The sequence below is a fragment of the Vicugna pacos genome, chromosome 34, assembly GCF_048564905.1.
Source record: "Vicugna pacos chromosome 34, VicPac4, whole genome shotgun sequence".
Lineage (NCBI taxonomy): Eukaryota > Metazoa > Chordata > Mammalia > Artiodactyla > Camelidae > Vicugna > Vicugna pacos.
The window spans coordinates 5,936,195-5,946,625 of NC_133020.1; the positions used below are offsets into that span (position 1 = coordinate 5,936,195).

Sequence of the window (10,431 nt, forward strand, 5' to 3'; positions counted from 1 at the left end):
TACGCTTATTGTAAATGCTGTACATTTGTTAGCTATTGCTACACCCTCCTTGCATCGAAGGGATGTTTGGAGGCATTAAACTATACCTGGTGTTCCAGAAGGTACAAGAAAAGGAGTAGGACTCAAGTTTAAGGCAAGTGGATAAGCAAGAAGAGTCATCAAGATGAAAAAGAAAACAAGACAAAGTGAATAAGAGAATAAAAATTACAAGGAAAGAGTAAAAGCAGACATTTGACAGGGAATAAGGTAGGAAGAAAAAAAAGGACATCAAAAAATAAGAACAAAAGGGAAACAAGCGTTTAAAGGTGGGCACGAAAAAGACAGGACTGACAATGATAAAGGAGTCCAAACATTAGAAGACTCCACGCACAGCCTGAGCCGGGTGTCAGAAAATGAAACGCGTGAAAGAGAAAACAAAAATGTTGAAACAGAGGAGGGAAACGTGGGACAGAAGACATGGAGGCAGGGGAGATTAAAGCGCCGACAGAAAAGGCATCATTTGCAGCAAAGTCCCTTTGTCTTTGAATTAGGGGAAGTTTACATCCCAAATTAACACAGCTATAATCTGCTGGACTTCCTCCCCTATTGCTCCCATTGCCTTAAGGTTTACCCTGCTCAGCTGTCAGCCTTGCCTCTGGTCTGCTTTCCTGACGAGGCCAAGCGGCGGTCCGGTCTTCATTTTCTCTAAATACTCCAGCCATCTCTTTCAGGTGAAATTTTAGCTCTGGAGCAAATATTTACAAGCTCTTCCTTCTACAAACAGTCAGAAACCTATAAGGGGAGCTGGTATTTCATTTTTCAAATGATTCACCTTAACGGCATGCCCCCTCTCCCCTGCTTTTTGGGGGTCAGTCTAGAACGAGAGGACAAAATGACATAGTGCTGCGGGGATAGGCTGCTTTCAGGGCTCCAAATTGCCCTCCCCACCAAAGGGAATTAATCACTCCATCACTTGGAAACAAGAGCGAGGCTAGATACAGGTTTAAAATAAAATCAGTATTTTAAAAATACTTTTTCTTTTATGTGTTACATTCTTATATTGCCTGTTTGATGCAAAATGCGTCTCTGAATTTGAGGAAGTCAAGAGACCTTAAAAGGCCCTCTAACCAGCCGAAGTGGACGGAGCGCGAGCGTCTCCTCACGCCGGGGTGAGCTTGGGCCGCCGCCGCCGCCGCCGGAGTCACGAAGCCAGACGCGGCGCGTCTCCGCCCAGGACCCGGGAGACTGCAGCAGCGCGGCCGCGGCCCCGGCGGCTCCTGGAGGCGGGGAAGAGACGCGACTCCCGCAGACACGTGACCGCCTCCCAGCCGCCGCTTCCCGCGACCCAGATCCGTCCCCGGAACCCGCGCTCGGCGGGGCGGGCCGGGGGACACGTAGCGACGGCCCCAGTCCCTGCTGCGCCCCGGTGCGCGTGCATTCGGCGTACTTCTCCCCCTGGTTCACGTGCCACTGGCAATTAGTAATGTTTCGGGGATCACCTGGGAGAATGCAGGAAGAAAAGACGTTTGGTTTGCTATCTATCTGCCTATGTGTGTGCAGTTTTATATAGAGAGAAAGAGAGAGAGATTAATGCATATTTCCTCCATCCCAGCCCTGGGACCCGAGTGGCGGCAGCGGGGCCGGAGACCTGGGAATCCCGCAGGACGCACCTTCCCCCGGCCTCCCAGGCCCCTTGCGGTCCGCCGCGCCAGGCGGCAGGGGCGGTGCGCAACTGCGGGCACCTCCCGGTAACTCTCACTAGCAGTGAGTCATGCTCCCGGGATGGCTGTGGGGAAAGGTAGCCCGGCTCGTGCTGGCCTGTGCTTTCCCCGCGCGGGGCGCCGGGGCTGCAGCGCCGGCGAGCGCGCGCGCGCACGGGTTCCCCGCGCAGTGATGTGGCAGCGGCAGGTCGGATCACGTTGCTGGCCCTGTGCTGGTACCCGTTTGAGACAGGATTAAGGAGGGAGGCTTTGGAGGTGCCAGCAGTAGTAAACGTGGGCTCTGCACACTCCCGGCGTCGCTTATCAGACGAGGGGGGAGGGGGCGGGGAAAGCAAGCAGCGCCACCCGAGGCACGGAGGGGCGGCAGAGTTTAGCCGGCGAGTCATAATGCTGCATTGCTTTCCCGCGGTAGCCCCTCTCGTGCTACCCCATCCTCACCCCCTCCCTCCCTGCCGTGTTCCTCCGGGAGCGTCTGAGGCCCCAAACGTCGTCATCTGCGGCTGTGATTAGTGGCACCGCAATTCCGGCTACTGCGGGAAGTTTGGGTGGCCCAGGGACACCGTGGGGCCGAAAGACACTTGGATTGCGACATTCTGACCCAGTGGCTACATTTTCATTTATCTTAAATCTTTTAGGGAGCGGATTTCAAGTTGTTCCTTTTCGGGTCCACCTCCAACCAGGGCTAAGGGGTCCCCCCACGCCACCGAACGGTGAGCAAACAAGTCCCCAAATTGTCCTTAGGGACTGAAGTTGACCCACCGCGAATCTCTTTCTCTTTCCTTTCTCTGGTCCAAACCAACAGCACAGTCGGTGGAAAAGCAAAAAGCCACGTTCCCGTTCCTGAACCATAATGACGGACGGATTGAGGGAGTCGCACTTCCGAACCGAGGAAGCCCCGGCTGCCCCGCACCCCCAGCACCCCCTCCCACTGCCCCCAGCCTTCAGCATCGCCTTTGGGAAGATGAATATCTTGGCTGAAGTTGTTTTTCCTTTCCGGTGGCCCTGATCAGGTGTCCCCGCCCCCTCCCGCCGCTCGCCTTCCCTCGCAGCCTTCTCCCGACGCCCCCTCCCGGCCCGGCCCGGCCCCTCCTCCCCCGCCCCCCTCCGGGCTGGACCGCGGATGGTACGTTCCGCACGTGAGCTGGGTGCTGGTCTGGCCGGCGACGCGCGTGCCCTGTGGCCAAACACTGCCCGGAGTGAGAGCAAACTACCAGTGCAGTGGGGCCGGCGCGAGTGTGCGTGCGTGTGTGTGCGTGTGTGTGCGAGAGAGCGAGCGCGGTGGGAGGGGGGGACCAACTGCTTCACACTTTCAACACTGCACTGAAGAGGGAGAGAGAAAAGAGAGACTGGAGACGTACAGATCCCCCCAAGAGCTCCCAAAGCTACCGTCCCACAGATTATAGAACAGAACCCCAAAAATCGAAACAGAGGAAACGGACAGCGATTGAACATGGACGAAGGAATTCCTCATTTGCAAGAGAGACAGTTACTGGAACATAGAGATTTTATAGGGTAAGGTGCACACACCCTTGCGAATATCTGTCTAGGCTTCAGTTGGCTTTTTCTTTTCCCTTCTCCAGAAAGTGGTATGGAGCGGGCGAGGGCAGAGCCCCTCCCCGAACGGGTGCCTGATGCTGATTTCTGTTTTGCAGACTGGATTATTCCTCTCTGTATATGTGTAAACCCAAAAGGAGCATGAAGCGAGACGACAGCAAGGTAAGTGTAAGTTTCTCATGTTCCCCTGCCTGGATAGTTAATTAGGGCCATTGATTTCACAGCGAAGCTCTGCCCGCAGATATATTCCAGCCCTTGAGCTTCCCCAACTGTGAATTTTAAGTGGTTTGCGGGATACTCTCAGGGGGAGATTAAACATCATACCTGAATTTAAATTGCATTTCAGAACAGTCCAGAGGAAAGAGGTTTCTTGAGCATAGTTTACTACATAGTATGGGGGGGGTGTTATATCCAGTAAATAAATGTTCAGCTTATTGTTTTCTCTCTTTCATGACTTTCATATACTAAGGATACCTACAAATTACCGCACAGATTAATAGAAAAGAAAAGAAGAGACCGAATTAATGAATGCATTGCTCAGCTGAAAGACTTACTACCTGAACATCTAAAGTTGACAGTAAGATGCACATTTTTATTCTTTGCTGCTCTCCAAGGACATGTTAATAGTCTGGTACTACTCCCAGAGATATAAGAATAAATATAAATATCAGACGCCTTACAACTTGTGGTATAGTGTAGTTTACTGCAAACTCAGGAGTAGGTGTTTCACAACTCAAAGCAAGAAATCATTTATAACCTAAATTGTGGAAAGCTCAAGAAGTGTAGGAATAGTAGTTCTTTCAAAGTGTTTGCTTAAGTTGCTGTGCTGAATGGAGAGCCAATCAAGCCAAATGTGTGTTTTTAAGTAACCAAGTGCTCCCTTCTCTTTTGCACCACTGCAGACTCTGGGGCATCTGGAGAAAGCGGTAGTCTTGGAATTAACTTTGAAACACTTAAAAGCTTTAACAGCCTTAACGGAGCAGCAGCATCAGAAGATAATTGCTTTACAGAATGGTAAGTCAGTTCAGGGAGGCCAACCCACCCCATGAAGCCCGGCAGCCCACAGAGGAGCAGTGTTAGGACTCTTCCCCCCACCCCCCACCTCCTTCCCTGGGCCCAAGGGCTCACTCTCATTTGTTAAATTGCTTATACTTTCCCTTCATTGGAAAGTGCCCATTTCCCGAAGCATCCTAGAGGCTTTCAGCAGAACTCAGAGGAATCAGATTTTTATTTAAAGTGGCGGTTGCGCCCTCTCCACTTTGGTTGGTGTTTCATCTGGGAGTAGAGCGCCCCCCTGCTCCTCACCCCCGCCATCCCCCACTCCTCCCACCTCTCGGCAACCGGTGGATTATATCACTCGAATACAGAGGAAAAACCGAGATCACTTTAGTCAATGCAGGGCCCACGTGATAAGCAGATGTTTTAACGTCGGTGTTTTTCTTCTTGCCTCCATTCCTCTGATGCCCACCCCCCACCCCTTCCTCTTCCTAGGGGAGCGATCTCTGAAATCGCCCATTCAGTCCGACTTGGATGCGTTCCACTCGGGATTTCAAACATGCGCCAAAGAAGTCTTGCAATACCTCGCCCGGTTTGAGAGCTGGACGCCCAGGGAGCCGCGGTGTGTCCAGCTGATCAACCATTTGCACGCCGTGGCCACCCAGTTTTTGCCCACCCCCCAGCTGTTGACTCAACAGGTTCCTCTGAGCAAAGGCACAGGCGCGCCCTCGGCCGCCGCCCCCGCGGGGTCCGCGGCCGCCCCCTGCCTGGAGCGCGCGGGGCAGAAGCTGGAGCCCCTCGCCCACTGCGTGCCGGTCATCCAGCGGACTCAGCCCAGCGCCGAGCTCGCCGCCGAGAACGACACGGACACGGACAGCGGCTACGGCGGCGAGGCCGAGGCCCGGCCGGACCGCGAGAAGGGCAAAGGCGCCGGGGCGAGCCGCGTCACCATCAAGCAGGAGCCTCCCGGGGAGGACTCGCCGGCACCCAAGAGGATGAAGCTGGATTCCCGCGGCGGCGGCGGCGGCCCGGGGGGCGGCGCGGCGGCGGCGGCAGCCGCGCTCCTGGGGCCCGACCCGGCCGCCGCCGCCGCGCTGCTGAGACCCGACGCCGCCCTGCTCAGCTCGCTGGTGGCGTTCGGCGGAGGCGGGGGCGCGCCCTTCGCGCAGCCCGCGGCCGCCGCGGCCCCCTTCTGCCTGCCCTTCTACTTCCTCTCGCCTTCGGCCGCCGCCGCCTACGTGCAGCCCTTCCTGGACAAGAGCGGCCTGGAGAAGTACCTGTACCCCGCGGCGGCCGCCGCCCCGTTCCCACTGCTGTACCCCGGCATCCCCGCCCCGGCCGCCGCCGCCGCCGCCGCTGCTGCGGCCGCCGCCGCCGCCGCCTTCCCCTGCCTGTCCTCGGTGTTGTCGCCCCCTCCCGAGAAGGCGGCCGCTGCCGCCGCCGCCGCCGCCGCCGCGACCCTCCTGCCGCACGAGGTGGCGCCCCCTGGGGCGCTGCACCCCCCGCACCCGCACGGCCGCACCCACCTGCCCTTCGCCGGTCCCCGCGAGCCCGGGCACCCGGAGAGCTCCGCTCAGGAAGATCCCTCGCAGCCAGGAAAGGAAAGCCCCTGAATCCTTGCGCCCCTTTCTTAGAAAGGACCGGGGTTCGCGCAGAATAATATTACTAAGTTAAAACGCCCTTAACGTTTTTAAGGGAGGAAGTGTAATAGATGCACGACAGGCTTTTTTTAAAAAAACAACAACACAGGTGTTTTGTGTACATTTAGAGTTCCTGTTTTGCTCATCCCTCACCACCCACCACCCTCCACACACTAACATCCCTTTCTTCCCCCACCATCTGTAAGAGAAACTCTGCTAGACATTCTTTTTTCTTTAAAGAACTCCCCATAATCAGCTATGCCTTCTTTCAGGCCACGTTCCATTATCTTTTAAAATACAGAACCTAATTCTCGAAGAAGTGAGAAGAGTCTGCTCTGCGGGTGAGCGCATTGAACCAGGGTAGGGGACGGTGGCCGAGGAGCTGACATGGAACCACAGGTAGCTCTTTTCTGCCTGTGTCTCAAAGCTGTCCTGCCTGCTTTAGGAGGCTTTCCACAAACAGAATGAGGATCTTTTAAAATCCACTTTACTCTTCAGTATTTTATAATGTTCAGCTTTTAAAAAAGCATATATTTTTCAAAGAGGTGAGGACGCAGTCGCTCACGTTGCAGCCTATTCTGAAGTGGTTTGAATGGTATCCCTTAGTAACTTGCACTTGTTTAAAGAGACGCGGAGTTAGGCCATGGTCAGAACTAAGTCAGGGAAAGAAATGGATGAGGAAGGCCGGAGTCATTCTTAGGACATTTGCTAGCACTTTATTGAGAAATTGACCATGAATCAATAGACTCATCTTAATTTCATATATATATGTATACATATATATATATATATACTGAGTGCGTCTATTCTCACCCAGTCATTATTTAATCCATCATGTTCCCAAGTTTGTATAATCTTGCTGTTAAAAAAAATGTGCACTGAACTTAAAAACAGAAAACAAGTCCAAACTGATTTAGCCTCTATTCTGTTGGTTCACAAAAGTGGAGGAAAGCATTCAGCTGGTCAGTGTTGATTGGAAATGCTGTAAAGATGTGGAATGAAGCCCTGTGAGGCCTTCCTATCTCCAAGTCTATGTATTTTCTGGAGACCAAACCAGATACCAGATAATCACAAAGAAAGCTTTTTTAATAAGGCTTAAACCAAGACCTTGTCTAGATATTTTTAGTTTGTTGCCAAGGTAGCACTGTGAGAAATCTCACTTGAATGTTATGTAAGGGGTGAGACACAACAGTCTGAATGTGAGTGAAGAAAATATCTGGGTCTTTCAGTCAGTTTGGTGCATTTGCTGCTGCTGCTGCTGCTACTGTTTGCCTCAAACGCTGTGTTTAAACAACGTTAAACTCTTAGCCTACAAGGTGGCTCTTATGTACATAGTTGTTAATACATCCAATTAATGATGTCTGACATGCTATTTTTGTAGGGAGAAAATATGTGCTAATGATATTTTGAGTTAAAATATCTTTGGGGGAGGATTTGCTGAAAAGTTGCACTTTTGTTACAATGCTTATGCTTGGTACAAGCTTATGCTGTCTTAAATTATTAAAAAAAATAAATAAAATACTCTCCGCAAGAAACCAGCTGGTTTAGAAAAGTTTAGTATGTGAAGATAAACTAGAAATTATCTTTATATTCTAGTATTTTCAGCACTCCATAAATTCTATTACCTAAAATAAATATTGCCACGCTATTTTGTGACTTTAAAATTCTTACTAAGGAATAAAAACTTTAATATACGTACGATATGAGATTGTCTAATAATTAAAAAGACACAATGGATACTCAGTTAGTTTTAAGATATCTATGAATATAGGGATAAAAGGAGTTTAGGTTCTCAGATACGCAACTTTGTCATTGGCTTGATACCACACATTTCGAGTCTCTTGCAAGCCTCCAGGCTCTAGCTGTGTCTACATGCTTGTTCCCAGTGTAGCTAAATGAAAAGCGCAAAAGAAAAACCTACCAGTCACTTGCGTTATTTGTTTATATTAGACCCAGTCTGCTAATGTTTTTATGATTGATGAATTTCTCACTTTTCATCTTTGATACCAGATAGCCTCTGTTGGATGGGCTGGTGTTTCTCTTTCACTGGGTCCCATATAAATATACTACCTCTTACCGGTGGTTAATTTCTCAGTATATTTTAGCTCCTTAATCATTCTAAAACAATCCTCTTATGGGACTCTTATCATGGAATTCAAAGAACAAAAATAATTATTTCTAGACTTTTCTCAAGTTTATAGTCAAATTTGTGATTTGATACCAACTGTGTGAAGGATTATCAGTATTTAGTTTCAGTAATGTTCTTCACAAACCCTTTGATTTTTTGAAAGGTGTTGAAATTACAGTAAAAATTTATGGGATGTAGAAAAAGTGCTCCCTCTGCTGACTTTATGGCAACCAAATTGCAAGTCATAGAAAGTGGAGCCGGAAGGAACCTCAGAGATCAGCTGTCCAGCCCCCTGCATTCTATAATATGAGGGAAGTGAAGCCCAGAGATATCAAATATCTTCCCAAGGTAACACAGCTCCCTGGAACCAGCACTAGAGGCCAGATCTATCGTATCCCCAGTCAGTGAACTACTCTGCACTGCAGTATCTTGAAACAAATCAGATTTGATTGGGCAGCAATCATGAAACGTCAAGAATAAACCACAGGAACAAAGGAAATAAAAATTAACATTAGAAAACCATGTAGGATTTTTGAGCACTGTAATTAACTGGATTTTAGAAAAATACTCTGTCTAAACGAGAATAATGGAAAAAATAACATTTTAAATATTTGAAGCTTCATGTTAGTGCCATATTGAAAAAGTATTAGTTTCATAACCAAAAAACAAGATTCAAGGTAAGTCAGAAGATAATAAAATGTTTTAACATTTGTATAATTTTGGTATAATAAACTTAAAAATCTTAGGGATGGACCAGGTTTTACAGGTTAGTTATTTAGTCCAAATGCCTAATAGAACTGCAAAATAATATTGTTTATATTGCACCTGAAAAAATGTTATTTTGGTAATTGATTTATTTTAATGAATTAAAAAGCTGGAGTCATTATATAATTTGCTAAGGAGGATTCTATGCCCACAGCAGTGAAGCTTTAGCCTAAATCCTTTGTAGTGTATGTGACTTTTCAATATATGACGAATATATGACAAATATGAATCTTGAGTCCAATAATGTTTTTCTACATTTGGTATTATACCAATTAATTTTACATACATATATCTCTCAGCAAACTTTATACTGAATTGATTAACCCCCCCACCACCACTCCCAAGAGGTAAGCACAGTTTTAACGCATGAGAAACTATATATTTTAACAGCTATTTAAAGTTTGACTGGAGTTTTAGTTCCTATCATTGTGAAAACTATTTTTCATTTAGTTCTCTTACTGGCCACACAGACCATAACTGTTGTTACTGCCCATTACCTGAGATCTGTTCAAAAGTTTGTAAAAGAAGCCTCAGGCCGTTCCTGTCTATGTCACAGGTTGGTTCTGAATCTACGGGAGGTGATTGCCGATTGAGAGCCTGGGAAGATGTGGCTGGACAGACTAAGGCCTTTTACTTTAGCTAGAAATGAACAGAGCCTTCATCAACGAATGAAGCCCACTGTAATGCCAAAAGCTCGCTGTACAATTATGATAATAGTATTTTCCTTCAGGTAGCAATTCATTAGACAAAAATTCTTAATCTGTTGGCCCCTCAGATCAATATATTTAGGCCCACCCGTTGTCTTAACTGTGTTGTTTTAAATAGGTTCAGAATGGATATGCAACTCAAGCATTAAGTCCAATGTAAGTTCCAGTTTGTCATAGAATTTTATGGGGGATTGACATGGAAATTTATCACATATTTTCTGTGATTAAGATGGGATTTACACTAAAAAACATGTGCAGTATGTGCTTTTTGAAAAAAATGCTCCAGGAAAGGAGTCAGATATTTGTCTTAAAATTGGGTTTCATGTACTTGTTCAGTGATTCCACCTTGAAAACTCCAAACAAATGTAAAACTAAACCCTTTTTTAAAAGTTGATATTTTAAAATTCTGAATTCAGTGATGCCCAATTTATATGGCTTCAGGGAGTGATATATGCCCCATAAAACAAAGGTTGAGAAAACTGAAGCTTCTCTGTTCAGGTGCCAACATTGTTTATCTTTTACTACTTTTTTTTTCTTAAAATTTGGTGAGAAGCTTACTAAAATGTGTTACACGTCTTAGAAAAAAAAAAGTACCCTATCCACAGTTAACCTTTCTCAATAATTCAGGGTCATCATTACACACATCACTTTTGCCCTATGCATGTCATCTGGGAATACTGGCACCTGCACTAAATTCTTTTTGAGATCTTCTATCTGCTTTTTATAGGTTTTTTTCAGTCTCTTTACTCAGGGTCAGGCTGCCAGCTGTCACTTCTTGATGTGTCAGAGCGCCTGCCTCCAAGTCTTATCTAATTTGCTACTCTGACTTACTGTGACCTGGGAAACCATTTAACCAAAACCACACCCATTTGAAATGTGTCTAAAATTAGCATTAAATAGGTTCTAACAGAGTACCTGAGGGTACTTCTCTAAATTGTGTG

General features: G+C 47.7%; 2 protein-coding genes across 2 annotated transcripts in view; one reads left to right on the top strand and one right to left on the bottom strand.

Moving 5' to 3' along the window:
* Positions 1-5,821, bottom strand: part of SSPN (sarcospan) — a 104,704-nt gene extending 98,883 nt beyond the window's left edge. Inside the window, exon 1 of the mRNA XM_072954568.1 lies at positions 5,777-5,821. The gene's annotated coding sequence lies outside the window, so the exon portion shown is untranslated. The remainder of the gene's footprint in view (positions 1-5,776) is intronic.
* Positions 2,839-10,388, top strand: BHLHE41 (basic helix-loop-helix family member e41). The gene is made up of 5 exons (XM_031670519.2): positions 2,839-3,212; positions 3,353-3,416; positions 3,724-3,831; positions 4,157-4,268; positions 4,746-10,388. The coding sequence occupies exons 1-5, from the start codon at positions 3,151-3,153 to the stop codon at positions 5,861-5,863; spliced, it is 1,464 nt and encodes a 487-aa protein (XP_031526379.2). The 5' UTR covers positions 2,839-3,150; the 3' UTR covers positions 5,864-10,388.
* Positions 10,389-10,431: the final 43 nt, after the last annotated feature.